General features: G+C 37.6%; 1 protein-coding gene across 1 annotated transcript in view; it reads right to left on the minus strand.

Moving 5' to 3' along the window:
- Positions 1-10357, minus strand: part of LOC107662782 (mediator of RNA polymerase II transcription subunit 13-like) — a 55909-nt gene extending 45552 nt beyond the window's left edge. The window contains exons 1-4 of the mRNA XM_016452881.1: positions 10111-10357; positions 7391-7625; positions 6149-6317; positions 1897-2042 (exon numbers count right to left, since the gene is read on the minus strand). Coding sequence (XP_016308367.1) covers positions 1897-2042; positions 6149-6317; positions 7391-7625; positions 10111-10179 — 619 coding nt within the window. The 5' untranslated portion in view covers positions 10180-10357. The remainder of the gene's footprint in view (positions 1-1896; positions 2043-6148; positions 6318-7390; positions 7626-10110) is intronic.
- Between the last annotated feature and the right edge of the window lie 3660 nt (positions 10358-14017).

A 14017-nucleotide genomic window follows, 5' to 3' on the forward strand; every position in this document is an offset into this window, starting at 1 on the left:
ATCGGGGCATTTTAACGAGTACGAGTACAGGAGCTCAGTATCGGGCCCGATACCGATACTGGTGCATCCCTACTCTTAATACAAGTCCTACAAAAACCATGGAATGACTTGAAACTGTTTTGACAGCAAGCTATTAACACATCAGAGCTTAATATTGTTTTTAACCTGGAATAACAGCATTTCCAAAGGTGGATTAAGGACTGACGTTGATCGGACATAGGAGAACAGATTGAGAAGAAACACAGATGCATCTTGTTCCGGGCAAAACAGTGTTCCAGGCCATAATGCAAGTCACAAGCCTGTGAACTCAGCACCCTGGAGGGAACGGTGGTGATGATGTAACAAAGCTGAAACCCGGAGAAGTACTGAATCTGGAAAACACCTCATCAGGGCCACAGTGGGGCTACACTGAGATAATGACTACCACAAGAGAAGCAGCGTCTCAGAGGTGTTAACATAATGTAGGCCTGTGCCCTTGAGCTGAGGAGAAAACATGTGTTTGCCACCAGTCTGACTGCTGAGGCAATGACAAACCACAAAAAAAGACAACAGAACAAAGGGGAGGGCCTGTCATCTTTTCATTTTCAACACCAAAGCGTAAAATTCCCTCTCAAGTCTACTGTCATTATGTGCTTCACGGTGAACACTAAACTTTCCGCTTTTATATATCAATACAACTGTGGCTTAATGCACACGAGTCAATAAAAAAAAACCTAATCTGCAAATGAGTTAACTGCATTATTTTCACATAGACACTTAAGTCTGGTCCACATTACAGCTTATTCTGGCCAACAGCCAGGAAAGGGCCATGAATGTAAAATGTAGATTCTAGTTAAATCTGAAATCAGAATTAGTAGAACAACTGCAACATACAGGAACACTACTAGGGCTGTGCGATTAATCGAAATTGAATCGAAATCGCGATTTGAGACGTTGCGATTTCCTAATCGCAAAGCCTGCGATGTGGACGCGATATTACTCCGTTCCAGAGCATATGCATGACTGCCAGCCTTGAGTTGCAATCTTACTTGCCCTGGTTTTCCCCCAAATCGCACAGCCCTAAACACTACCTTTCAAAAGTTTAGGATCAGTATTTTTTATGTTTTTGAAAGAAAAAAACAAAACAAAAAAAAAACATTTATTTGCAACAATAGAAACAATAGTATTGTTTACTGTTTATTAGTACTGTAATTTAAGTTATTTTATGAAATAACTTCTCTATTTTTCAATTTTATTTGAAATGTAACTCATTTTCAGCAGCCATTATTCCAGTCTTCAGTGTCACATGATCCTTCACAAATCATTCTAATATGATTTTGTGCTCGAGAAAAATTTCTTACTATCATCAATGTTGAAAACAGTTGTGCAGCTCAAAAAGTTTGTGAAAACCGGGATTTTTTTCTAGATTCTTTGATTAATAGAAAGTTCAAAAGAACAGCATTTATTTGAAATAGTCTTCGTTTATAACATTATAAAATGTTTACAGTTTTACAGTCACTTTTAATCAATCAATCTAATGCATCCTTGAATAAAAGAATTAATTTCTTAAAAAAAAAACCCATCTTACTAACCCCAAATCTTTTGATAAATGTAATGCATCCTTGAACTAAGTATTAATTTCTTTTAAAAAGCTCTTACTGACTCCAAAACTTTAAACGGCAGTGTATATTATACTAATAATATAATGTACAGCCTGAAAAAAATGATATTTGAGATTTGCTAAAGAGTACATTTAACAAATTATTAGTGTTATTAAAAATTAACTAAGTGAGATTTAGATAATGGCAAAGGAAATAAGCATGATACAAATATAGAGTATCAACCAAATGAAAACAAGGCATGATTTTTGTGTACATGCAGATTTCATCTGAGTCTACTGATCAGCAACGCTCCTACCTTGAACCGAGCTGCTGCTCTGCTGGGCCAAAGTCAGGTGCTCCTCACTCAACAGATAGACAGGCTGGTGCTGGTTAATCTCCACGCTGGTGCACACGTTACTGTCTCCATGTACGAAGAACATGAAGGAGCAGGACAGGTGCTCACTGCAAAGGAGGAGGAACAAAAGGAGGATTACTCGAGGGTCTAGAGTTAAAGCCTAAGAGAAAGTAGCACACTTCCTGGAGGTCTCTGGGAATGGTGTGTTGACAGCTGAGGTCTTCACAGCGTGTTTGCAGGCTTAGTGCCCGGAGAGCTACAGTTAGTGACTGAACCTTGACCAGGAGTACTATGAAAAGGTTTAGGAAATACTAGAACATTAGATCCATGAGTATCAGAGACTTCAACTTTGGGGTTTTATAAAGTGTTTAATTAAGTCCTAGAACACATAATGAACATCTCACACTTGCTTTGTAACACATTCTCAAAGTTAACAACCCAACACCTGTGAATGTGTGACCCACAGGCTAGAGTAAACAGCTGTTACATTGTAACCGAACATGCAGATGATGAGTGATCAAATTCAGGCATTCAGGAAACACCAACCGAAACCACAGTTTGTTTGTTTTTTCCAGAAGCCTAAATTCTGAAGAATTGTTTGATTCTTAAAGAAAATCTGAAATGCTTTTAGAAGGGAATGAACTATGCAATGCTGTATGGCAAAAAACAATCAAAACGTTATTAATCATTAAGGATAAAAATGTACAATTAGTCTGTGTGGGAAAACAATTATGTCATTTGCAATGCTTCATGGGAGTGGGCAGCTGCTGATGAGCTCTTTTGCCGCCATTTCTGTTTCCATGGTAACAGAAACTTCTTTGATAAGTGGGATTTCTGCTCAGGATGCTTTTTTTAATAACACTAAAATCATAATGACTTGAGGCTTCTTCAGAAGCTTTAAAGTCAGATTGTAATGGAAATTCACCCTGTCTAACTTTCTAAATGCATGTTATTGATCTTATGGTGAACTATTCATCGATGCATTACATTTTTGGACCTTGTATATTTAAAACATATAAATATAAATAATATATATAAAATTCAAAGTCATTGTTTGATTTCTGTGGTAAATATACTTATACTACAGACAAACAATGCTCTCTTTAATGGCATTTACAATCTGACTTTCTAGAACTTTACAGTGGTAGCTCTCTGTTTGCATGCCTGAACACTGTAGCCCATTCTCATTCAGTAACACCAATGCAGAGAACCATCACTTCCTGCCTTTAAGCCAACAGTGCATGCATGCTCACCCTGGAGGGATCGAGTGATGACCCCTGGTAACACCAGAGGGTACAGCGCCAACATCACGCTGTGCAATGCCAGGGACGAATGAGAGAAAAAGAAAGCGAGAGAAATGGGGAAGCCTGCATTCCTCAAATGTCTGTCAAGCACTCTTAGCAGTGTCCTTACGACACGCCACCAGCAATCCACTACAAACCTCACACAGACAGATGGCACTCCAAAGCGTATGCACTACCATTCAAAAGCTTGATGTCAGTATGATTTGTTTTAAAGTAATTAATACTTTTGAATCAGTAATGATGCATTGAATTGATTAAAAGTTACAGTAAAGACATCAAAATACTCAAACGTTCCATTCATCAAACAAATCCTGAAAAAAAGAAGAATGTTTTTTCAACAACAATATTAAGCAGCACAACTGTTTTCAGTATTATTGATCATAAGACATGTTTCTTAAGCAGCAAATCAGCATATTAGAATGATTTCTGAAGTATCATGTGACACTGAAGACTGGAGTAATGATGCTGAAAATTCAGCTTTGCATTACAGGAATAAGTTACTAAAAATATTTTAAAATTTATTAAAATTGAAAATACATATATGTGACCCAGGACCACAAAACCTTTCATAAGGGTCAATTTTTTGAAATTGAGATTTACACGTCATCTGAAAGTTGAATAAGTAAGCTTGATGTATGGTTTGTTAGGATAGGACAATATTTGGCCGAGATACAACTATTTGAAAATCTGGAATCTGAGATAATAAAACGTGCCGCAGATGGCTCCGGGGGGTGAATAAAGGCCCCCTGTAGCGAATCCATGTGTTTTTGTAAGAAAAATATCCAACGAAATGTCGTGCCTCACAGGACCACGTTGTTACATAAATACAGGCATACAACAATGAAGTAAAACAGTAAAAACCTATACAGTAAAGCAGTAAAAAACTATACACAACTAACCTACTGACTGATTTTGTTTATAAATACTATATATATATATATAAATGTTTACCTATACATAAGTTAATAAAATACAGACTATACAGATGCTTCACATAAACACTGTACCTATACACAGCTAGCCTACTGACTTCTGATGTAAGCACTCACAGTTTCAGTGTACTCCTGCATGTCTGTGTGGTTGTTGTAGGTGGCTGCCTCTTTAAACATGTTCCAATCTGTGCACTGAAAGCAGTCCTGTAGAGTTGAGGTAGCATCATTTTGATCATAGATGTGTTTCCGAGTGTTTATCTGTTGATTTTGCGATAAGATGAGACTGTTTGAAGACGAGGAAACGAGACTAACAGACATAAAAACACCGTTTTTGGGACCCGGAGTAGCCGCTGCGTCCGACCGCGCCGCCATCTTGGATCCAGGGTCACATATATTAAATGTAAAGTCATTTCACACTAATCCTGTTTTTTTATCTGTATTTTTGATCTAATATATGCAGAATTTGTAAACATAAGAGACTTCTTTCAAAAAATATACAAAAATAAATAATAATAAAAAAAAAATCTCACCAAACCCAAACCTTTAAACGGTAGTGTATATTCAGAGCTCAATGTGACCTAACAGCATCCAAGCTCACCTATCTGCCTTGTTTATGGAAAAAAACAAAGCACCAGAAAACCATGAGCCACAAATGATTATTAGGAAGAACTCTGGATGTCTGACATCTTTTCAAGTTCAGGCAGAGCTGAACAAGTGAAAGCGAAATGGTCTGTTGACCTACCTAGTGTGAAACCGCACAGTCAGTGTTTTGTGAGAAGAGTAAGCTCTTCATTAAAACTTAGACAGAGGAAGCAGCCACACTTTCCAGCTCTTGCATCCTTAACTGACACCAAGTGCACTGTGTGCACACCCACAGCAGGAAGCCATATCCTCCCACCCACAGACACACCACAACACCTCTGCCCTGAGGGGACCAATTACATCTATGCAAATGAGACAGACAATTAAACGGACCGCATCTTTTGCCCCTCCCTACGTTATTCGAATGTTTCACTTAAAGGTGGGGTAAGCGATTTCTGGTAGCCAATGTTGACATTTGAAATCACCAAAACAAACACGCCCCTACCCCAAAAGGGTCTCGCCCCTATTTTGATAGCTCCGCCCCACACATACGTACACAACCCAGGCAACGGTTATCTGTATATACATATCTATGTCTACACTGGATGCGGCGTGGCATGACAAGACAAGTCCCGACAGAAAACTGCTGCTGCGTTCTATTCATGACGTATTGACACAAATTTCAAATGATTTTCAAAGGTCGCTTTGTCGCGTCCAGTGTACTAGACAGACTTTAGCTGCGCAGCGCAGACACGGTGTCACTCACCTATCAAGAAGAAACAAAGCAACCTGGCGTCCGATCGCAGGCCTTCCGCTCCTTGAGTTCTCTCCAGCACTGGAAAGCTGATCCGATATTTACACAGGTCCTACTTCTTGCCTTAAGCCTTCTTTTGTTCCGCAGACGTTTTCCATTTTTGTTTTTTATCCGCCATCTCTATCTTTCTGTCGGTCGGCTCGCTAATGTCTGTCATGTGCACTGAACGCTCTCTCCTCCACATCATGAGTAGCCACGCCCTTTACTGCTGATTGGCTACAAGTTTGTTTTGCTAGTCGGCCCGAATCAGTTTTCTAAAGCGTTTTTTAAAAATCGCTTACCCCAGCTTTAAGACAGGCACTTCATTAGGATGACGACACGCTCTGGTGCAACTCTCATGCAAACAAACAGAGCATCCTGGGAGGTTACGCGACAAAAATCGCTGGCTTCCAGAGCAGGGGCTCTTCCTCACACAAGAATGCCAATAGCCTGATGTCACTCGTCTGCTGCGACAAACAATGAGGATCATGCTGTTAAATGCCGCAGCTTACGGCATGCATCCGCATCGCTGGGCATGAAAACGCACCAGGTTATCACCAAAACGTAAACAGCAGCCTCCGTTTGCTCAACGTCTCTTTTACCTTTTGTTGATAGGCTTCTCATCCTTCTCATAGGGTTTGACGAACCACTTGCCGATACGAATGAAGGATCGGTTCATGAGGCAGCGCTCCAGCAGGTTATGGATGGCTTTGAAGAGCAGCGTTCGGCACTCGTAGGTCAGGCCGCTATCCCAGGAACCATCCTCATTACCTGTGAGACACAGAGGACAGGTCAGTACTCTATTATATCCACATGCTCAACTGCTGCTGCCCCAATTAAGACCCTACACATCACTTCTTAGTTAATCATAATGTATATGGTAAAGAAAGATGTATTACAACGTCAGAACCGTAGTTCAGACTTTTATTTGCATTTTTTAATGATAGAAAGTGACACTTTTATACAGCAATACAACTGATCAAATGTGAGGGTAAAGACTTTTAAAAATCTAACCGATCCCAAAATTTTGAATTTGAGTTTATTTCTTATTTAATGTGAGGCTAGACAAACAAATTACTAGGCAATAACGGCTAGAAATTATATGAAGTTATACAAATATAACATAGCACACAGATGATTTCTTTATAATTATAGTCTTGGTTCATAGAAAAACTATTATTATCAAGTCATTCTTGCAATTTTCACCTAAGTTAGCCAACAATAACACATCAATGGTCTGATTTGATCTGGAACTCAGATTTTAGGTTGAGCCCTGCCTATAGCTCCATCTCAGAGTGTTTGTTGTTGAAAGAGATTTTATAAGAGAACAAATAATACAAAGAACCAGGAAATTAACCCTACTTAGCTCTTTATTGACCAAGTATTGATCGAGCTATTATAGTAATAAAAGGTGGATGAGAAACAGATGTCAAGTCACACCTTAAAAAAAGAATTAAGCCAAGCCAGCCAATCTAAATAAGTATCGTTAACTTTTCATCATTAACTACAGTTTCCTCTTTCATATGAGAGCTGCTTATATATTGAGTAAGGTTTTATTTGTTATGCAAATATCAAGAAAAATAAAGTCTCAAAGTCTCACTGCAGACATACTAAAATCCTTAAATACGTTTGCTTTGATGCAACTGCAATTAATGCAGTTAGCAAACCTCAACAACTACAATATCAATAACCGGTCTATGACTAATGTCTGGAAAAACACCTCCAGTCTACAGCTTAACCTCTGACAAGCAAAACGTCATCTCTGACTACACGTATTTCTAACTGTGTATGCACATGTTCTGGTTTGGAAGGCATGTGTCAGTTTAACAAGCAAGCAGACGTACATGATAGGTCATGGTGGACGAGCTCGGCAAAGTTGGGGTCATCTCCCCACCAAAAGATCCAGAGCTCCCGCCGGCCCGGGGTCTGGTGCCTCCGCCACACGCTCAGCACATCTGCCTTCAGGCAGCGACTGAAGCTGCACAGGATGGGGTCCTCCTCCGTCACCGGGAAGAGGATGGGGGACGAGGTGGGGCCCTGCCACACAAAACACTTCCATTTGATCCCGATGAGGTCAGCCTGAAGGCAAAGAGACAGGGAGAATGTGTTAGAAAAATCTATCATGTGGGACGGCTCAGCAACCAGTGATAAAGCGACAACTCCACTAGGGTTAATAGGCATGCATATGCAAAAACAGCCAAAATGGCAATCTAAGTGTCTGATTGTGCAACTTTGATAAATGTAGACAAGTTTTTCTGTGACTAATGCAAGATGATGCCATCTAACACATTATGAATCAACATATAGGCCTATTTGAAATTCACTGTCAGCATTAAACTCTCAAAAACTTTGACTTTTGCTCAACTGAAGAAGGGCCACTTTGGTAAGTATCTGAAAAGTTTTCTCATATGCATCATTTGTGTGTCCAAGATTCATTCTACAATATAGATTATTTCATGTGCACTGATGATAAAAATCATTTTATCCAACAAGGGAAAGCATATTATAATCTCACACAATATTTTTTGACTGAAATTGCCTTGTTGTCCCATAAATTGCAGCTTTTGCAATAAGTGTGTCTTGACTTTAAAATAAGTTTTTAAAAATGTTATAAAAACCATTAAAGATTAACTTTATTCACATGGTTAATAATTATGCTGAGCAACTAGTAGATGTGTTACAGTGGTTAAAAATATAAACTGAAACCAATAGTAATTTTGCGGAGAAAGCATTGTTTTTACACTTATTTGTTGATGTAAAATTGAGCCCCAATTCTAAAATAAGCCGCAAACAAAGATGAGATGACATTTCCACTCATAACCTGTTCAATGTAAACAAGTTCACAGTCTGACCTGGATTAGTGTAATGTAAGTAGTTTATCTAATATGTCCATATAAATATATCTGAGCTTTTGGTGCAAGAAGGAAGTGAAAAAGGCCAGGCAGACAGGAAGCTTATCATGACTACTTGGCACTTGTTTACAGATTACTCTACAACCACGAATTGAAGAAACTAATGTAGGTGTATATAGGAAAAAGAGACTTCTATTCTAACACACATTACATATAAAACGTTGAACAAGCTTTACTAGTATGATCAAGCAGATAATCAGACTAGTTCATAACAGAAACAAAACAGAAAGCACCATCAAAGCTAAATGGCTATTATGACCTGTCCTTTCTTGACAATGTTTACAAATATCAGGAATTATAATAATGTGACATGAAGAGTTACCTCAACTTCTTTTAACAAATAGATATCACTTTATTTCCCCAGCTGGTTTATCACTGTACTTTTTTTTATTAAAAGTTTCTGAAATGTTATGTTGTTATATGTTAAATGAGCCATTATCTAATAAAATATACAACAATATGCATACCTTTCCAGAACAGAAAGCGAAACATTCAAATTTAGTTCACTCTGTTGACATATTAAAGGTTTTTACAGAGGGGGTTTCTTATTATTACTCCATAAATCAGAAAATATTGTCAACAGCCAGAAAAATACATATATTTTCACCATGTTTAGGAATAAAATGTTATATAAACCAAGAAAATAATATATAAACAAACACCTCTAACTAGATACGTGCGCAATGTGGAAATGCAGTTATTGTGTCACTATTTTCATTTTCCATCTCAGAAAATTACTATTTTTTTTAAACTTGGGACAGTTAAATTTGACTTACATAAAATGTCATGATGAAAAACAACTGACTGCAAAAAAGCACCCAAAACAATATGTATGTACTATATTGTTATATGTGCTATATATAAAATTGTCTCTTTGTATGTTTTACAGTAGGCGTTTCTGACATCTTTTTATCACTCCATAAATCAGAAACACAGACAACAGCCAAAAATATATATAAAAATACATTTTCACCATGTTTTTTAGTAATACATTTTTATAAAAACCAGATGATATATAAACAAAAATGATATACAAAAACCCCTCTGTAAAAACCTTCAGTTCAGAATACAGATAGGAAAACATGTAAACTTTGGTTTATGTAAGTGAAGTGGAGATTTTTGGCTCAGTGCAGAAGAGAAAAAAAAAATGTGATCAAATAATATATTATAATTGAATCCTACACGCTCAGATAGACAAAGTGTAATAAAATAAAGACTGAACTTTGGATGTTTTCTTTTCACAAATGTGATAGAAGGTATGTTATGAAAGCAAACCATCCTATAATCTCAAAACGAGCCATTGCATGAAAATAAACGGTTTTGCTTGTAGTGTCCTGGATTTGATTGTTGATGTTGTTCAACATGACTCGCTAAAGCTGTTTTTCTACTTAAGTTACTTCATGCCAACAACTTGCAGCTTGTGTCAGCCAGTTAGCTCAGCAAGTGTTTACCAACGTTAGCAAACTCGACCTAAATAACACAACAAAGCCGTATCTCACTCGCCAGCCTCCATCTACACAACGCAAACACACACCTGAATGTCTAATATATATTTAAAAACCGGCAGCGTTTAGTTCGTATTAAGATCAACAGGCCTTGATTGACTGGCCGGCTAAAAATGGCTTCTGGCCCTCAGTCAGTTGATCTCTTACCAGACAGAATAGATTGGAGTGGCAGTCCTCCAGGCTCGCCCCGTTGGGTACAAAACAAGAACTCATCATCAAAACGCAGTCCGGCGAGCCATCCTCTCTTTTAGATCCCAGGAACAGATAATGCGATGGGTTTTGGACCGGGCCTCCGTTTCTCGGACACAATCAGCAGGACGGCTTCGCGTCCAGCGAGCTAATTAGCTTAGCTCCGCTATTACTCCGCTAGAGGTTACTTACTTACCAGGACAAATTGCGCTAAAAACGTCCTGCGCGCATTTACTGGACACAATCAGCAGGACGGCTTCGCGTCCAGCGAGCTAATTAGCTTAGCTCCGCTATTACTCCGCTAGAGGTTACTCACTTACCAGGACAAATTGCGCTAAAAACGTCCTGCGCGCATTTACCATGATCCGCGATGAGATATTGTTCTCCCCCCAGATTTGTTACATCAAACAATATGTAATTTCAGCAGACCGAGTGGGTAGGGAAGTGAATACAGCCCTCCCCTTTAGCTTAGCATAACATCAGGCTAGCCGAGGTTAGCCTGGCTAAGCGAGGCAGCAACAAACAGTTCCAAGCCAGAAAGAGTTCAGCTTCAAATTTCACTAAAAATCACTCGCTCCTTTCCAGGTCTTCGCCGGACTGTCATCAGCGGCCATTCACGGAGAAGCTGGCGATGAAAGTAAAAGGTTCTGGTTTAAAAGTACAGTTAAAAGAGGCTGTGCTGTGCTCAGCTGTCTCTCACTGGTTTGTTTGAATACATTGGTCGCATCCTTAATGGCGGCCACAGGGACACAACTCTACTACACTCCACTCTACTCTACTCTACTCTACTCGGCTCGGCTCCGATTGGCAGCGCTGCGTCTCGATAGAGGAAAGAGTCGATGCTGGATTCCATAAAGCTCCAGAAGAGTCGACTCACCAAGAGAGCTGTCAACTCCTCTAAGGGAGATTTTTGATCTTTTAGATGGGATCCTAAAATTTAAAAGGCATGTGTATAGTTTATTGTACAAAAAATATGACTAAAAACAAAATGACTTAAAACTATGTGGAATATGTAGTTTCTATTGTTACATTTTTACTTTTTTTTTTTACTTGTAATATTATGCACACTGTTATATGTTATTTATTTATTTACTTATCTAATTTTTATTTATTAATCACCAAATAATGAGATTATTAGTGTAAACCTATTTTTACTTATTTTATTTTCTAAAACTTTTCACAGACTCCCTTGCGGCCCCCTGGAAGTCCCCAGACCCCAGTTTGAAAACCCCTGGTAGGCTTTAAAAACAAAATCTTTACAGCTTTATGTCATGTGGAGTTTCAGTATTTCTACAATAAAATATAAATAAATAATAACAAATGTCCCCCTTCCACCCAAAGTAACAATATTTATCATGGTATTGTTATTTTATGTATCACAATCTACAATGATATCATACATCTTTTAATTATGTAACAGAGTCATAATATCATCATTATATACCTTACATCTACCTTATATTTGATTGGTTAGCTGTGTTTATTGTGAGCATGGAAACTAATCTTTCTGAATCATTCATGAGAGAAGCTGAGCAGGGACATATGACCACATATTGACATTAAAATAATAACAACTATGTTAAGGCTTTGGTGAATATGGCAAAATAACTTTTTTTAAGCAGAGCCAGTAAAAGAGTGAACTGCTGTTTCAGATAAACATTTGTCATTGTTATTTAATGACTTCATGCTGCCAAATTTGAAATAAAATCAAGTGATGACTGAGTTAATACTTATTCAAAAGAAGAAAAAAAATCAATACTTTTCAAATTCATTCGTTTTGATGGACAATGAAAAGTTCACACAATGTCAAGTCAAAAACTGCCACTTAAAATTAAACAAATAACTTTTTGCCTAAACGTGAGACATCATTAAAGTGTTTTATTCTTTTATGGAGTGTTTTTTCATACCCATTATGGGTTCATTAAGTTGACCCATTCCCACCTTCTCCCCCTCCCCTGCTGTGTGCTTGACATAAGGGAGCTCTTTTGTGTTTCATTAGGTTCTGCAACGCCTTGACAACCTTCTTTCTCTTGAGACATGTCGTGAGTTACTGTAAAGAGAAAGTACATTTATGACAGGGTCTGCTATTAATCCCATAGTAAACTAAAAATACACATAGGTACATTAGGACACGTGTGATGTCAGTGATATTTTGTGTGAGAAGTGCGCCATCTAGTGTACAACGCGGAGGCAATTACATCAGATGCACATTACATCACATATACATACATTTTAGGCACATTTTAAAACATAATAAATACATATGTATATATAATCACATATCCATATAAATAAATATAGCATTTTATAAATACCTGTAACAAACGTATGAATTAATGAGAGAGAGAGAGAGAGAGAGAGAGAGCTCTCTCAACCTTTGCTGTTAAAAAACCCAAATCATTAAAATTAAGAATGTAAGTTTAATTTACAAAAACTTAAATTAAATTTTAGCCGTAAATGACATTTTAAGTAGCAGAATCACGTGGTGTCACGCAATGTGACCACCGCCAGTGTTAAATTAATTGCAATTTTTCATTTTTTTTTTGTATTACTGAAACGAAAATCGATTTAAAACAAGACAATTTCATACAAGACAGTGGGACGCCTAAGTTTACTTCACTATATTACAATAATCGAATCATGACAAACGATATATCGTTGGAAAGGTCTAAGACTCCTAAATAGATATTTTACCAATGTTTTTGTTAAAAATGATGTAGGAAAAGTAATAGATTAATTTTTGACAAGCGTGCACCTCAGAAATCTACATCATAACAGGAGTTCTGACCTTTGTCAAAAAAAGTCTTCTTTGTTGCCTTTTTCTCTATCACACTTTAGAAATCATCAGAAATTATATATCGATTGAAAACTTGAAATCTCAAAATTCATCCTTTGAAACCCATTTTAAAATCAAACATTGCATTACCATGAAAATGGTACATCAATATCATGTTACAAAATGTTTTCGTTCATGAATTGTAAAAATTGTGCACTTTCACGTCTATGTTCAAAAATGTGAGTGACAGTTATGGGGTTAATGGATGAATTAACAACACCAGACATATTCGTCAGAAGCCCATATGGAAGAACTGCTGCCAGATCTATAATGTTAATGGCATTTTATTACACGACAGTCCTGCACACCTATTATTTTGAAAGAATTATAGGAGATCATTGCATGCTGCTCATGGGTATGAACGCTGAGGTGGATTAACGATCGTTAATAAATTGTTGTATTGACCAAAGAAATGGTTTGATATTTGTGTGCACAAATATTCACAATTTTATTTCATTTTTCCTCATGAAGTGTTTTGATCAATAGCTGTTTTGTTTAAATTTTGAATTTAGCTAAAAAGCATGCCGTTAATTCGCAATGATGGTTTTGTCGTTGGCAAGAAACTCACAGGCCTATCGGCTATACAGAAATTGACTTTCAAATAAACCTAGTTGGAGTACAAAGATGTACAACAAAACAGTTCAAATAAATAACAAAGACATACCATTCTCTAAAAATATGATTGATTACTGTACTCTTCACTGTTACAGTGTTATGAATAATATTTAGTGTGTCTAAAGTCCTTGCGCATGCGTCTAGCGCTCAGCACCAAGGACAGCGGCGACCAAACACACGCGCAACCTGGATGATGATGATGATGATGATGACGACGTGCGGGTCGATGTGACATCAAAGCCAGCGAATCACAGCAACACACAAGTTCCCAGTGTATCTGACTTACTCAGTGGAAGATTTACTCGTGAACACACACACACACACACACACACAAATATCTGATCCTCTGTCATTTATCTCATGAACACACACACACACACATATATGATCCTCTGTCATTTATTTCACGAACAC

This window comes from Sinocyclocheilus anshuiensis, unplaced genomic scaffold (assembly GCF_001515605.1).
Source record: "Sinocyclocheilus anshuiensis isolate Anshui unplaced genomic scaffold, SAMN03320099.WGS_v1.1 scaffold1144, whole genome shotgun sequence".
Classification (NCBI taxonomy): domain Eukaryota; kingdom Metazoa; phylum Chordata; class Actinopteri; order Cypriniformes; family Cyprinidae; genus Sinocyclocheilus; species Sinocyclocheilus anshuiensis.